The sequence below is a fragment of the Stegostoma tigrinum genome, chromosome 4, assembly GCF_030684315.1.
Source record: "Stegostoma tigrinum isolate sSteTig4 chromosome 4, sSteTig4.hap1, whole genome shotgun sequence".
NCBI classification, from domain to species: Eukaryota; Metazoa; Chordata; class Chondrichthyes; order Orectolobiformes; family Stegostomatidae; genus Stegostoma; species Stegostoma tigrinum.
The window spans coordinates 132,037,508-132,054,402 of record NC_081357.1 but is presented as its reverse complement, the minus strand read 5'-3'; the positions used below and the strand labels follow the sequence as shown (position 1 = coordinate 132,054,402).

Here is a 16,895-nt window from a genome sequence, read left to right as displayed (position 1 = left end):
GGTCGTGGTTTTTGAAATATTTCCTAGCCCTCTACAATCATTCTGCAGGACCACATCCCTATTTCTACTTATGTCATTTGTGCCACTGTACACATTGACTTCTGGCTGCTCCTCCTCCCCCTGGAGAAGTTGTTGGAGGGGATTCTGAGGGACAGGATTTAAATACATTTGGAAAGGCAAGGAATGATGAAGGTTAGGTTAGATTAGATTCGCTACAGTGTGGGAACAGGCCCTTTGGCCCAACAGGCCCACGCCGCTCCTTGCAGTATCCCACCCAGACTCATTCCCCATAACCCACACACCCGTGAACACTATAGGCAATTTGGCACGGCCAATCCACCTAGCCTGCACATCTTTGGTCTGTGGGAGGAAACCGGAGCACCCGGAGGAAACCGATGGTTCACATGGGAAATCGTGTCGGACTGACATGATTGAGTTTTTGAACAGGTGATGGAGAATTGACGTAGACAGAGCAGTATGGACTTCACAAAGTGTTTGACAAGGTTCTAGAAGGTACACTTGTTAGTAAGGTTGAATCACAAGGGATCCAGGGAGAGTGAACCAATTGTGTACAAAATTGGCTTGAATGTTAAGAGACAGAGGGTTACCACAAGGATCAGTGCTGGGTCCACTGCATTTTGTCATTTATGTAAGTGATTTGGATGTGAATATAGGAGGTATGGTTTGTAAGTTTACAGATAAAACCAAATAGGTGGTGTAGTGGACAGTGAAGGAGATTGCCTCGGAGTACAATGGGACCTTGGTCAGATAGGCAAATGAGCTGACAAGTGGCAGATGGAGATAATGGGAACTGCAGATGCTGGAGAATCCAAGATAATAAAATGTGAGGCTGGATGAACACAGCAGGCCAAGCAGCACTGCTTGGCCTGCTGTGTTCATCCAGCCTCACATTTTATTAAGTGACAGATGGAGTTTAATTTAAATAAATAAGAGGTGTTGCATTTTGGTAAGACAAACCCGGGTAGGACTTTTATAGTTAATGCTAGGGCCCTGGTGAGTGTAGCTGAGCAAAGAGAACAAGAGGTGCAAGTGCATAGTGTAGGTGGACAGGGTGGTGAAGAAGGCATTTGGTATGCTTACCTTAGTATCAGAGATAATGGGAACTGCAGATGCTGGAGAATTCCAAGATAATAAAATGTGAGGCTGGATGAACACAGCAGACCAAGCAGCATCTCAGGAGCACAAAAGCTGACATTTCGGGCCTAGACCCTTCATCAGAGAGGAGGATGGGGAGAGGGAACTGGAATAAATAGGGAGAGAGGGGAGGCGGACCGAAGATGGAGAGTAAAGAAGATAGGTGGAGAGAGTATAGGTGGGGAGGTAGGGAGGGGATAGGTCAGTCCAGGGAAGACGGACAGGTCAAGGAGGTGGGATGAGGTTAGAAGGTAGATGGGGGTGCGGCTTGGGGTGGGAGGAAGGGATGTGTGAGAGGAAGAACCGGTTAGGGAGGCAGAGACAGGTTGGACTGGTTTTGGGATGCAGTGGGTGGGGGGGGGAAGAGCTGGGCTGGTTGTGTGGTGCAGTGGGGGGAGGGGACGAACTGGGCTGGTTTAGGGATGCAGTAGGGGAAGGGGAGATTTTGAAACTGGTGAAGTCCACATTGATACCATATGGCTGCAGGGTTCCCAGGCGGAATATGAGTTGCTGTTCCTGCAACCTTCGGGTGGCATCATTGTGGCAGTGCAGGAGGCCCATTGATGGACATCTCATCTAGAGAATGGGAGGGGGACTGGAAATGGTTTGCGACTGGGAGGTGCAGTTGTTTGTTGCGAACTGAGCGGAGGTGTTCTGCAAAGCGGTCCCCAAGTCTCCGCTTGGTTTCCCCAATGTAGAGGAAGCCGCACCGGGTACAGTGGATGCAGTATACCACATTGGCAGATGTGCAGGTGAACCTCTGCTTAATGTGGAATGTCATCTTGGGGCCTGGGATAGGGGTGAGGGAGGAGGTGTGGGGGGTGTAGCATTTCCTGCGGTTGCAGGGGAAGGTGCCAGGTGTGGTGGGGTTGGAGGGGAGTGTGGAGCGAACAAGGGAGTCACGGAGAGAGTGGTCTCTCCAGAAAGCAGATAGGGGTGGGGATGGAAAAATGTCTTGGGTGGTGGGGTCGGATTGTAAATGGCGGAAGTGTCGGAGGATGATGAGTTGTATCCGGAGGTTGGTAGGGTGGTGTGTGAGAACGAGGGGGATCCTCTTAGGGCGGTTGTGGCGGCGGCGGGGTGTGAGGGATGTGTTGCGGGAAATACGGGAGACGCGGTCAAGGGCGTTCTCGATCACTGTGGGGGGAAAGTTGCGGTCCTTAAAGAACTTGGACATCTGGGATGTGCGGGAGTGGAATGTCTTATCGTGGGAGCAGATGCGGCGGAGGCGGAGGAATTGGGAATAGGGGATGGAATTTTTGCTGGAGGGTGGGTGGGAGGAGGTGTATTCTAGGTAGCTGTGGGAGTCGGTGGGCTTGAAATGGACATCAGTTACAAGCTGGTTGCCTGAGATGGAGACTGAGAGGTCCAGGAAGGTGAGGGATGTGCTGGAGATGGCCCAGGTGAACTGAAGGTTGGGGTGGAAGGTGTTGGTGAAGTGGATGAACTGTTCGAGCTCCTCTGGGGAGCAAGAGGCGGCGCCGATACAGTCATCAATGTACCGGAGGAAGAGGTGGGGTTTGGGGCCTGTGTAGGTGTGGAAGAGGGACTGTTCTTTACTCTCGATCTTCGGTCCGCCTCCCCCTCTCTCCCTATTTATTCCAGTTTCCTCTCCCCATCCCCCTCTCTGATGAAGGGTCTAGGCCCGAAACGTCAGCTTTTGTGCTCCTGAGATGCTGCTTGGCCTGCTGTGTTCATCCAGCCTCACATTTTATTATCTTGGTATGCTTACCTTCATTGGCCAGTGCATTGAGTGTGCAACTTAGCGTGTTATGTTGGATCTGTAGAGGACATTGTTGAGTTCACTTGCAGAATGCTACTTAGAATTCTGGTCACCCTTCTATAGGAAGGATGTTGTTAAACTTGAGAGGGTGCAGAAAAGATTTACAAGGATGTTGCCAGGGTTGGAGGATGTGAATTCTCATGAGAGACTGCATAAGCTGGGGCTTTTTTCTCAAGGAGCATCCTTACAGAAGTTTATAAAACCATGAGGGGTATTGATAGGATGAGTTGCCGTGGTCTTTTGCCTACGTTAAGGGAGTCCAAAACGAGAGGGCATTGGTTTAAAGGTGAGATGGAAAAGATTTAAAAAGGACCTGTGGGCAATGTTTTCATGCAGAGGAACAAGCTGCCAGTCTAAGTAGCAGAGGCGGTGCAATTACAATATTTAAAAGGCATCGTGTATGAGTAGGAAGAGTTTAGAGGGATTTGGGCCGAATACTGACAAATGAGATTGGGTCGGATTGGGATGTCTGGTCAGCACAAACAAGTTGGACCAAAGAATCTGTTTCTGTGCTCTGTCATGATAACTGCTGTGGTGAGCATATAGAACCTGATGGCACAACGTATACTTGAGAGAAATAGCTAGAAAAACACACGAAGGCGAAAACATTAGCAGCATCTGCTTCTATGGGATGGGGAATTAGGTTTGGAGAAAACTAGTATTGAATATAAATACTGGTTATTTGAATTGAATGAACCATTTCTGTGTAATAGATGTTGTATGCCAATGACCTGATTTTCCCTTTTAAATGGTTTATTATCAGGTTGGTCTTCCTAATGCTTTCGATATGATGTTGACCGGGAAAAATATCCGGGCAGATAAAGCTAAGAAGATGGGTTTGGTTGACCAACTAGTTTCTCCCCTTGGTAAGCTTCTCTTCAAAAATATCTGAGAACAATAATTCCGGCTTAGTAATAGCAAGTGTATTAAATTGCCCATTGATTTTGCTAACCCTGAACCAAGCTTGACAATATATAAAATACTTCATGCACGTATCATCTTTTCCTTCTCGATTTTGTGAAGCAGTAATTTGATATTGCATTAATCTTAACAATTATACTTCACATGATTGTGTTCAAAAAGATATTTGAAATATATGGCATCTGAAACTAACTTTTTAAAATGGAGAGTCATCGAGTTAGAGGCCTGCACTGGACAGAGTAAGTGGGATGAAACTGATGCTACTCGTGAAAGAATCTCGAGCAAAAGCAATATCATAAAGTTAAGTACTTTTCATGCAGCAGATTGTTAGAGTATGGAAGGAAACACAGCCCATTATGTCTGTCCCAGCTCCGTGACTTATTAAGTCACTTAATGCAATCCTCCTATCATCTGTCCATTATCCTGCACGTTTTTCTTTTCAGACAACAGTCTGAACCCCTTCTTGTATCCTTCAATTGAATCTGCCTTTGCCGTGCTCTGAGATGCCTTAACCACTCGCTGCAAGAAAACCTCTTTTCTCATATCACCGTTGCTTCTTTTGCTAATTAATCCATGAAGTTAGTGATATTTACCCAAGTCGAAACGTTGAAGAGGCACCGTTAAAATGTTTTGGTAAAAAAAAAATCTGCATTCTAGCGTGAATTCATCTTGTGGTTTCTTAGAATGTGAATAATTTCTTTATCAAATAAATAATATGCAGTGTTTCATAAATTTTTGTAGGCCCTGGCCTGAAAAATCCAGAGGAGAGAACAATGGAATACCTGGAAGAAGTAGCAATTGCTTGTGCTAGAGGGCTAGTAAATAAGCAGATCTCCGTTCAAAAGAAGAAAACACTTGTTGACAGTAAGTATTTGCAACTGCAAAGCAGTACTTTTTTTTTCTGTACCATAGTTTTTAAGTTACTATTAATGTTGATTTTTAACTATTCTTTCATGCTAAGTTTCACAAGTTCCTCTAAAATTTGTCTGGTTTGCCAAATGGGAGCTTCCGCATTTAATTTGGAATCCTTGTGGTCTAGTATTCAAGGTTTTACTACCACAATGCTGTAGTCTGATTTTTTTTTAAATGATTCAAAACCTCCCATTTATTGGCAACTAAAATTAAGCCCTGTCTATATATTGCACTTTCCCATGAAAATTAGTTTCTCGAAAAAAAGTAAAAAGAAACCATTTACTTCAGCAGATTATTTTACAATAAAGAATTTCTTCTGTTGAGGGTTTATTCCTGTTTGCAGTCCTGAAGACTGACTTAATCATCTTTCCAGCAGCTAGCAGAACTATAAAGCTGAAAAATATTTGAGACCTAAATCCTCTGCTGAGTTTAAAATAAAATGCACTTAGTCTGATAATAAGAAATCTGTCTGGGTTAGAAATGAAATGGTATTTACCAGAGTCCCTCTCAATTCCAGATATTCATTGAATTCAAATTCCATCATTTGCCATGGCGGGATTCAGACCCGGGTCCCTGGGTTACCAGTCCAGTGAACATACCACTAGGCCATTGCCTCCCCAATGATAGGGTGAATCAAGTCGATAGAGGCAGTCTTGAGGAGGAGTTCATAGAACTCATTTGTAACTTCCTTGAACAGCATGTTCTCAAACCTACAAGCAACGTGCAATCTTAGATTTGTTTGTGTAATGAGACAGGTAAAATTAATGATCTCATAGTTAGGAATCCTCTCAGAAAGCGTGACCACAGTCTGATTGATTGATTGAATTTTGGCTACAAATGGAGTGTGAAATAGTATCATGTAAAACCAGGGTTTTATGCTTAAACAAGGGAGACTACAATGTTATGAGGAAGGAGTTAGCTTAGCCAGACTGTGAACATAAGTTGGTTGGTGGAACAGTGGAAGGCTTTTAAAGAGATTTTTCACAGTGCTCAAAAAAAGAATATTCTGGTCAAAAACAAGGATAGCAAGGGTAAAAAGAGGCAGCCTTGGGTAACTAAGGAAATAAAGGAAGGCATCCAGTTAAAGCTCAGGCTTACAAAGTAATCAAGAGTAGTGGGAAACATGAAGATTGGGAAAACTTTAAAAAGCAACAAAGAACCATGAGGCAAGAAATAAAGAAAGGAAACATAGATTATGAATGCAACTAGCACAGAATATAAAAACAGACAGGAAAAATTTTTATAAATATGTACAATGGAAAAGGCTGGCTCAAGTGGATGTAAGTTGCTTACAAGATGAGAGTTAATAATTGGGTCATGCTGAAATGGCTGAGGCCTTTTGTGTCACTCTTCACACTGGAAACTATGTCCAACATGCTAAAGAATAATGATAAGGATATGAGATAGTATGAGAGAGTTTTCTGAAGAAGGGTCTAGGTCTGAAACATCAGCTTTTCTGCTCCTCTGATGTTCGTCCAGCTCTACACCTTGTTATCTCCTTGATAAGGATATGATGGGAAGTGAGGACTTTGATTCAATTGTTATCACTAAAAGGGTAGTTCTGAGCAAACTAGATGGTCTAAAGGGAGATAGGTTCCCTGGTCCTGATGAAAAGCATCCCAAGGTGCTGAAAAATGTGGAGGAAGTTATAGTCGATGCGTTAGTGGTAATTTACCAAAATTCACTGGACTCTGGGCATGTCCCAGTGGACTAGAACACAATAAATATCATGCTGCAGTTTTAAAAAAAGGATGTAGGCAAAAGACAGTTAACTACAGGCCAATTATGAACTTCTGGCGTGTTACTGTTTTCAGCTTGTACGGAGTGCCAGCTTATGGCAGCCTGGTAGTTCTGCAGAGCAGATTTCAAGTCCAGTTTTTATTCTTAATTAATTCTTTTCTATAATAATTTTCTTATTCTAACATTAATATTTCTAGCTAATAGTTGGTTCTTCTGCACCTTTTGGTTGTGGCTCTAGATCAAGGCTGCCCCATGAGACAAAAACCCCTCTCAAAGTATACCCTATTACGCTCCCTTGGAATCTTATGCATTCCATTACAATGGTGTCTCATTCTACTAAACTGCAACATATTGGTCCATCATTTCCTCATAAGACAACTCCTTCATCCCAGGAATTAATCACATTAATTTTTGCTGAACCACTTTCATTGCACATATATTCCTCCGTAAGCAAGGATACTGGAACTGTGCAGTCTTCAAAGTACAGTCTCAACAAAGCCTGTACAATTTTGGATAAATTTCCCTCATTTTGTACTACATTCCCCTTGCAATTAAGGCCAGTGTTCCATTTTCCTTCCTAATTAGTTGCTGTACCTGCATTCTAATTTCATGTGGCTGAAGTATAAGAACAGCCAATCTCTTTACTGCAGAATTCTGCAAACAATGGCAGGATTCTTGGCAGTGTGAAGGAACAGAGGGATCTTGAGGCCCATGTTCATAAATCCCTCAAAGTTGTTATCCAAGTTGATAGGGTTGTAAAGAAGGCGTATGGTGTGTTGGTTCTCATTGACGGGAATTGAGCTGCAGCTCTATAAAACCAATGTTTGACTGCACTTGGAACATGGTGTTCAGTTCTGTCGCCTTATTATAGGAAGGATGTAGAAGTTTTCGGGAGAATGCAGTGGTGATTTACAAGGATGCTGCCTGAACTGGAGGACAGGTCTTATGAGGAAAGGTTGAAGGAGCTAGGACTTTTCTCGTTGGAGCAGAAAAGGATGAGAGGTGCCTTGATAGAGGTGTACATGATGATGAGAAGCATAGATAGGGTGGGTAACCAGAGACTTTTTCCCAGGGTGGAAATAATTATTATGAGGGGGCATAATTTTAAGGTGATTGGAAGAAGGTATAGGAGAGATATCAGACGTAGGTTCTTTGCACAGAACGGTGGACGCATGGAATGCACTGCTGGCAGTGTTCGTGCAGTTCGATGCTTAAGGGACATTTATGTGACTCTTGGATAGCTGCTTGAATGAAAGTGAAATGTCGTGAATGCAGGGTAGTTTGACCTTAGAGTAGGATAATAGGTCAGCACAACATCATGGGCTGAAGGGCCTGTACTGTGCTATTCTGTTCTGTGTTCTATTTTCCCCATTGAAATTATGTTTTGCTTTGTAATTAACCAAGTCAAAGTGAACAACCCCTCATTATCCGACATTGTGCTCCATCTGCTAATTCTGTTCCCACTCACTAACTGTACCTATATCTCTTTGCAAATTCTGTCCTCCTCACAACTTAGTTTCTAAACTATCTTTGGCCAGTAGCAAGTCTGGCTGCAATATTGTCCATCTGCTCCTGTGGGACAGCGGTAATATCCCTTCTGCTGGGCCAGGCAACTCGGGTTCAAGTCCCACCTGATTCAGAACTGTCTTTGGGCGACATGGTGACTCAATGGTTAGCACTGCTGTGTCACAGTGACAGGGGCCCGGGTTCGATTCCACCCTCGGGTGACTGTCTGTCTGTGTGGAGTTTGCCTATTCACCCCATTGTCTGCCCAGGTTTCCTCCGGGAGCTCTGGCTCCCTCCCACAGTACAAAGATGTGCAGGCTAGGTGGATTAGCCATGCTAAATTGCCCATAGCATTCATAGTGTAGATTAGGTGGGCTATAGGGGGTTGAGTCAGTGTGGACTTGTTGGGCTGAAGTGCCTGTTCCTCACCACAGGGATTCTAAGTTATTAGTATAGATCACAAGTGGCTGTAGTGCCAGCAATCTATTACACTCGATTAGATAGAGTTTGCCAAACTGAAAATGGCCCATTTATTCCAACTTTGCTTCTTGTTAATTAGTCAATCCTCCATCTCTGCTATTGTCCCTCCAAAACATAAGCTCTAAAGTGTATACTAATGTTTTAGCTGACACTGCATCTATTATCATCTGCAAATCCAAATGCACTATTTTCATTGGTTTCTCTTTGTCCATCCTGCTTATTACGTCCTCGAAGTATCCTAATACATTTGTTAGGCATAATTTCCTTTTTACAAAATCATGTTGACTCTGCCAGAAACTGCTGGAGAAATTCAGCAAATCTGGCAACACCTGTCAAGAGAAAGCAGGGATAACATTTCAGGTCTGGTGAACTCTCTCTCCGCAAATACCGCCAGTCTACTGAATTTCTCCAGCAGTTGCTACAATTTTTTTTAGATTTTTGACATCTGCAGTTCTTTGTTCTTTCATGTTTGACTCTCCCTGATGGTATTATAATTTGCTCAATGCCATGGTAGTATTTCCTTCAAATGGATTCTAGCATTTTGCCATTGTTAATTAGGCTAATTGGCTCAGAGTCGCTAGCTTTCTGTCTTCCTGCTTTCTTGAATAGTGCTGTCATATTTACAGTTTTCCAACCCTGTGACACCTTTTCAGAATCTAGAAAATGGGATTAAACCCAATGCCTCTACTACCTCCACAGCCACTTCTTTCAAGGACCTTGGATACCAGCTATCAGGCTACCAGATTTCACAATTTGGCAAATGTGTATGAATGGTTTATGAAGCCACATGGAAGAGATTGGTGAGGTGACAATGGCTATCAGAGGCAGCCCGCTGGGCACAGTGCTGCCCAAGCAAGACAAGCTGCTCCAATCTGTCTCCAGTGAAACTTTTTTTTACAAAATGTAACAACTTTTCAATGTTTTATTAATTGTGCTCAGTAATTATTGTTTTGTTATACAAAACCAATTCCATTCATATTCACCAATCCCATGTTGTTCGATCATTCCCATGCCACCCCTCTTGTGACATCTCCATGTCATTTCCAAACTCTCTTGCTACCTGTCCCTAACCTATATCTGAAAGTCTTCAGAAAACTGGGCTTCTCTGCAACAATCCTTCCAAACCACTTGGTGGGAATTGTCCATGTGTTGGCGGAATCTTCTTCATTTGGATGCAAATCCTTCTAACTCCTTACCTAAGCCACTGTCTCGCTTTCACCCTTTTTCTCTCCCTTTTAAAAACTTACTCAAATAGTCCTATACCCCTGCTGCTTCATCTATTCTTTTCCAATGCACTATATGATATTTTTAAATTACTACGTAAATACAAATTGTCTTCTCATGAGTAAAAGGGAATCTTTTCCCCCTAAGCTTTATTTTGTTTGTTGCAGCTGTGCAGTCATGGGCATTTAAGTTTCCTGTAATCAGGGAGCAAGTTTATAAAATGGTAAGAAAAAAAGTGATGGTGCAGACCAAGGGACTTTATCCTGCCCCTCTGAAGATCATTGAGGTAGGTTTAGAACAATATTTCTTGAGATTGATTAAGATTGGATGAGTAAATTGATATGAAATTCAAATTAGTGATTTAATATATTCCTTCATTTAAGGTTGTAAAAACCGGATTAGAGCAGGGATCAGATGCTGGTTATCTGGTTGAATCACAGGTAAGGTGAAAATATATTGCACAGATAATATCATGAGATTCAAGATAAGTTATTGAGAGATTGGAATTAAGTTAGAACATAGAACATAGAAAAGTACAGCACAGTACAGGCCCTTCGGCCCACGATGTTGTGCCGTGGAATAATCCTAATCCAAAAATAAAATAACCTAACCTATGTTCCCCTCAATTCACTGCTGTCCATGTACATGTCCAGCAGTCACTTAAATGTCACTAATGACTCTCCTTCCACGACTACCACTGGTAAACTATTCCATACGCTCACAACTCTCTGGGTGAAGAACCTCCCTCTGACGTCTCCTCTATACCTTCCTCCTAACACCTTAAAACTATGACCCCTCGTGGCAGTCAGTCCTGCCCTGGGGAAAAGTCTCTGGCTATCGACTCTATCCATGCCTCTCAGTTATGCCAAGAATACAGCTGTGATTCACATAGCAAATGTGCTGTGGAAGTGTTATGACAATTGATGGCGATTTCAAAACCAGTGCAAGGATACTCAATGCCAAATAGACGTGTACTTGACCAAAATTTGTAAAAACCAAAAGAACTGTGGATGCTGTAAATCAGGAACAAAAACAAAGTTGCTGGAGGCGTTCAGCAGGTATGGCAGCATCCGTGATGGGAAAAACAGAGTTAATGTTTTGGGTCAGGTGACCCGTCCTCAGAACAAAACAATCTGCATCTTCTGTCAGTCAGGCTTCTCAAGGATTCTCGTACTATTCCTCCATTCTTAGTCAATATTTTGCAATATAGCAATGTGTCACATATTGCATCTGTTTCAGGAATGCGTGTTTTCTATTGTATGTGACATAAAAGTTTAATCCTTAATACACATTTATGACTTATTTTGTTTCATAGATTTAACATCTTGCTTTAATTCAGTGACTGTAGCAAATATGCTACAAGACACAGAAGCCTTATAACAATGACTGAGAGTTTATTTAGAACGTCATTATTTGACTCATTCTGACTCTCTTAGTCGCAGTATTATAGAACCTTGATGCATATAGTTGCAGGCAGTTAGTGGAATAAAATAGTCCTTTATCATAAGCAAGGTAAAGTTGCCACAATCCAACAGTCTTGAAAACCTGAGGGGTCACCTTGCCTCATGCAAGGGCAAGGTCAGAAGTTTGACCCTTCGTGATATGGTTATCGTGCAGAGGGTTATGATATGTACGGTTTAAGTTGTTAATAACCTGTAATAAAAATTCATGATATAGCTGTTAAATATTTTGATCAGGGACCTTGGGCATGCTTTTGCATTTTCTTGTCTAGAAATTTGGTGAACTGGCGATGACAAATGAATCAAAAGCACTAACTGGACTTTATCACGGTCAAGTAGCCTGCAAGAAGAACAAATTTGGAAAACCGCAGAAAGAAACTGAGTATGTATGTTTCCTAAATTACATGGATATCTCATGTTCAGTTCTTCTAAACTTTTCAGGCATGTTCAAAGGTTTCCATTTCTTATGAGATTTTTGACATGTTTTACTGTTTGGTTTATTCTGTCGGTAATGTGGACTTTACTGGTTAGGCCAGTATTTGTGGCCTGCCCTTAGTTGCCCTTGAGAAGTTGATAGTGAACTGCTGCCTTGAACTACTGCTGTCTATTTGGTGTGCGTGCACAAACACACAATGCTGTTAGGAAAGGAGTTCCAGACTTTTGATCCCGAGATACTGAAGGAAGGACGACATACTTCAAAGTCAGGATAGTGTGCAGCATGACAGGAATCGGTAGCTCATAGCGTTCCCTGTACCTGCTGTCCTTATCCTCTAGGTGGTAGTGGTTCTCGGTTTGGAGCTGCTTTCTAAGGGTTCTTCGTGATCCTTTGCAACTTGTAGATGATAGGCATTGATGATGCAAAGAGTCAATGTGAATTTGGCACCAATCAAACAGACTGCTTTGGCCTGGATAGCAATGTGCTGCTTGTATGCTGTTTGAACTGTACTCAAATTGGTAAGTGGGGACTATATCATCACACTCGTGACTTGTACCTTGTAGGTAGCATACAGGGTCTTAGGATTGAGGAAATGAGTTACTCAGTGCAGGATTCCTAGACTCTGACCTGCTCGTGTAACCACAGTGTTTATTTTGCAGCTAAGTCAGTTTCTGGTCAGTGGTGTTCCCCAACATGTTGACAGTGGGGATTGAGCAATGATATTGCCTTTGAATGTCAAGGTGGGGGTGACGGCTGCTTTTCTCTTGTTGAAGTTGGCCGTTGTCTGGTACATTTGTGACATAATTATTATTTTCTGTTTAGTCAGCCTGGGTATTGTTGTGGTCTTAGTGCATTTGGACTTGAATTGTTTCAGTATCTGACATGTTGAAATGGTGCTGAACATTGTGTAATCATCAGTGAATGTCTCACTTCTGACCTTAGATTTGAGGGAAGCCATTGGTGAAGCATCTGCAGATGGTTGGGTCCAGGGCTATACCCTGAGGAACTCATGCAGTGATGTCCTGGAGGTGAGATGACTGACCTCCAAAAAGTGCAACCATCTTCTTGTGGTTGGTAGGCTCACTGAGCTGGCTCATTGTTCCACACATGTTTCATTACCCTACTAGGTGACATCAACAGTGCAGCATTTGAAGAAATGATGTTGTTTTCCCACCTGTTATTTAAATTCTGGTGTCCATTGAGCTGGGTTACCTCACTTTGGGTTTTCTTTTGCAGTGGAGTATATATAGGGGCTCGCTCTATCAATTTGTTGATGGCCACCTTCGTGGAGAATTCCTGTGCAGCACTTAAAAGCATCTTTGCATCCAACCTTACCACCATCTTCCTTCGTGCTTCATGTGAATCTAACGAGAGGAGTGTCTTTTACTCGATTCAAGTTGATTTCTGATTTGCTAGATGCCGTACTAGGTCAAATGCAGCCTTGATTGCAATGTGATGGAGGAAAGTTTCCTGAAATATGTCAAGGAACCAACTAGAGAATGAGCCATCCCAAGCTGGGTATTGTGTAATGAGAGAGAGTTAATTAGCAGCATTGTGGTGTGAAATCCTATGGGGAAGAATGATCATAATATGGTAGAATTTTTCATTGAGATGGAAGTGACATAATTAAACCTGAAACTAAGGCCCTGAACTGAAAGAAATCTAACTTTGGTATGAGGCATGCATTGGCTAGGACAAGCTGGCCAAGGATGATTGAGGGTTTGATGGTGGATAGCACATGAATGAGCTTTACCAGTTGTACATCCCTGTCTGGTGTGAGTATAAAACAGGGAAGGTGGCTCAACCGTGGCTAACAAGGTAAATCTGGGAGAGTGTTAAAGCCAAAGGCGAAGCATGTAAATTGGTCAGAAAAAGCAGCCAACCCAAGGACTAGCTGAAATTTAAGTTTCAGCAGAGGAGGACAAAGGGTTTAATTCAGAAGGGGGAAAACAGAATATGAAATTAAGCTTATGAAAAATATAAACACACATTGCAAAAGCTTCTATAGATATGTGAAAAGAAAAAGACTGATGAACACAAATGTAGGTCCCTTGCACTAATAATCAAGTGAATTCATAATGAACAATAAAGCAATGGCAAACCAGTTGAACAAATGCTTTAAGTTTGTCTTCACTTAAGGAGGACACACACAACCTTCAGGAAATACTAGGAGACCAGAGGGGTCAAGCATGTAAAAGGAACTGAAGGAAATCCTTATTACTCAGGAAACAGTAATGTGGAAATTGAAAGGACTGAAACGTGATAAGTCCCCAGGGCCTGATGCTCTACATCCCTGAGTACTTACGAAAGTGGTTGTAGAAAAGTGGATGCATTGGAGATCGTTATTGGAGGACGTTATTCACCGAAACTGGAGTCCGTGATTAAGAAAGCAAATGTAATGAGTCCGCGATTAGGAAAGCGAATGTAATGTTGTCGTTTATCTCAAGAGGGTTGGAATATAAAAGCAGTGATGTGCTTCTGAGACGTTATAAAGCTCTAGTTAGGCCCCATTTAGAATACTGTTTCCAATTTTGGGCGCCCACACCTCATGAAGGACATAGTGGCCCTGGAGCGTGTCCAGCGGAGTTTCACACGGATGATCCCTGGAATGCAAGGTTCAAAGTACGATGAACGGCTAAGGATCCTGGGATTGTATTAATTAGAGTTTAGAAGGTTGAAGGGAGATCTAATAGAAACTTAGAAGATAATGTATGGCTTAGAAAGAGTGGATGCTGGGAAGTTGTTTCCGTTAGGCGGGGAGACGAGGACCCTTGGGCACAGCTTTAGAATTAGAGGAGGTAAATTTAAAACGGAAATAAGGAGACATTTCTTCAGCCAGAGAGTGGCAGGCTTGTGGAATTCATTGCCACGGAGTGCAGTGGAGGCCGGGACGTTTGGTTGCCTTCAAGGCAGAGATCAACAAATTCTTGATCTCACAAGCAATCAAGGGCTACGAGGAGAGTGCAGGGAAGTGGAGTTGAAATGCCCATCAGCCATGATTTAAATGGCGGAGTGGACTTGATGGGCCGAATGGCTTTCCTTCCTCTCCTTTGTCTAATGGTTAATGTTCCGTAGACTGTGGAAGAGTTCCAATGGAGTGGAGGGTGGCTATTGTAACCCCAGTCTTAGAAAAGAAGAGAGACAGAAAATGGGCAGTAGTAGGCTGGTTAGCCTGACATCAGTGGTAGGGAAAATAAGTAAATTGTTAAGGGTGTAATAACTGTGCATTTGGGAAAGCATTGGCAGAATCGGTCCTAGTTACCACAGATTCACTAAAGGGAAATCATACTTGATAAATCTTCTGGAATACTTAGAGGATGTAACCAGTTGGGTCGATAAGGGTGAATCACTAGGTGTTGTGTATCTGGACTTGGAAAAGGCTCTTTTTGACAAGGTTCCACAGAAGAGATTACTTGGAAAAATTAAAGCTTTTGGTATCAGAGGTAAATAATTGACATGGATAAAGAGCTAGTTGGCAGACAGCAATCTCAGTTGGAATTGATGCTGGAAGTGATAAGTGGGGTATCACATGGTTCAGTCATGACACCCCAGCTGTTCACAATATACATATTAATGAATTGGACGAAGGAATTAAATGCCATTTCTACAAATTTTCAGATGACACGACGCTGGGTGGCAGTGTGTGCTGTGAGGAAGATGCTAAGAGGCCGTAGGGTGACTTGGACAAACTGGCTGAGTGGGGACATACCTGGCAAATGCAATTTATGTAGGTAATTGTGAGGTTATCCACTTTGCTCGCAAAAGCAGTAAGGTAGATCATTATCCAAATGATGGCAGTTTATGGAAAGGTGAGGTGCAGCGAGACTTGGATATCACGATGGAAGAATTGCTGATGATTGGCATGCAGGTGCAGCAGGCAGAGAGGAAAGCTAATGGCGTGCTGGCCTTCATAGTGAGAGCATGCAGCTTTTGGATTGAGATTGTCTTGCTGCAGTTATATGGGGCCTTGCTGAGGGCACACGTTGCGTATTCTGTGTGGTTTTGGTCTCCTAGTCTGAGGAAGAACATTGTTGCTATGGAGGGAGACCTGTGAAGGTTCAACAGGCTGATTCCTGGGATGGCAGGACCAGACATATGCGGAGAGACTGGATTGACTGTGTTTGTACTCGGTAGAATTGAGAAGAATGAGAGGTTTCTGATAGAAACACACAAAACCCTGATTGGATGAGACAGGCTACATGCAAGAAGAATATTTCCAATGTTGGGGAAGTTTAGAACTAGGGGTCACAGTCCTCAGAATAAGGGGGAGGCTGTTCAGGAATGACATGAGAGAGAATTTCTTCATTCAGAGTTGTGAACCTGTGGCTTTCTCTCCCAGAGTAAGCTGTTGGGGCCTGTTTGTTAGAGATATTCAAGAGGCAACTAGATGTGGCTCTTGCAACTAAATGGACCAAGGGGTTAGCAAGTTTTGAGAATATTGCTAGTATCCTTACATACAGATGAGGAAGGACACCACTTTGATTGGGACAACACATCCATCCTAGGACAAGCCAAACAGAGACACGCACGAGAATTCCTAGAAGCATGGCATTCCAACAGGAACTCCATCAACAAACACATTGATTTGGAGCTAATCTATCATCCTCTGAGAAAACGAACAGGAAATGACATCACCAACCCTAGGAAACCCAAAACTGATAAATAGAAAGCGGGACATAACACCAGCGCTTCGTCGGAGGCTCACTGATGATGTTACCTAGAATGGTGACGAAACGTCTGAAAACTAACCTTCTAGCTCACCGAGCAAACTCACATCCAGGACCAAGGGGTGTTGGGAGAGGATGGGAATGGGATACTGAGATTGCACAATCAGCCATGTTCATATTGAATGGTGGGGCAGGCTCCAAGGGCTGAATAGCCTTGCCCTGACCTATTTTCCATGTTTCTATGATGTCAGGGACAGTCATGTTCATGCAACCGCAGGAAATGCTACACTTGTCCCCACACCTCCTCCCTCACCCCTATCCCAGGCCCCAAGATGACATTCCACATTAAGCAGAGGTTCACCTGCACATCTGCCAATGTGGTATACTGCATCCACTGTACCCGGTGCGGCTCTCTCTACATTGGGGAAACCAAGCGGAGGCTTGGGGACCGCTTTGCAGAACACCTCCGCTCAGTTCGCAACAAACAACTGCACCTCCCAGTCGCAAACCATTTCCACTCCCCCTCCCATTCTCTAGATGACATGTCCATCATGGGCCTCCTGCACTGCCACAATGATGCCACCCGAAGGTTGCAGGAACAGCAACTCATA

General features: G+C 43.1%; 1 protein-coding gene across 2 annotated transcripts in view; it reads left to right on the top strand.

Annotated features, from left to right (window-relative positions):
• Positions 1 to 16,895, top strand: part of LOC125452665 (trifunctional enzyme subunit alpha, mitochondrial-like) — a 117,877-nt gene that overhangs the window by 43,604 nt on the left and 57,378 nt on the right. For both annotated transcript variants that reach the window (XM_059645684.1, XM_048531328.2), the window contains exons 7-11: positions 3,702 to 3,804; positions 4,601 to 4,723; positions 9,889 to 10,007; positions 10,105 to 10,161; positions 11,454 to 11,563. In XM_059645684.1, coding sequence (XP_059501667.1) covers positions 3,702 to 3,804; positions 4,601 to 4,723; positions 9,889 to 10,007; positions 10,105 to 10,161; positions 11,454 to 11,563 — 512 coding nt within the window. The remainder of the gene's footprint in view (positions 1 to 3,701; positions 3,805 to 4,600; positions 4,724 to 9,888; positions 10,008 to 10,104; positions 10,162 to 11,453; positions 11,564 to 16,895) is intronic.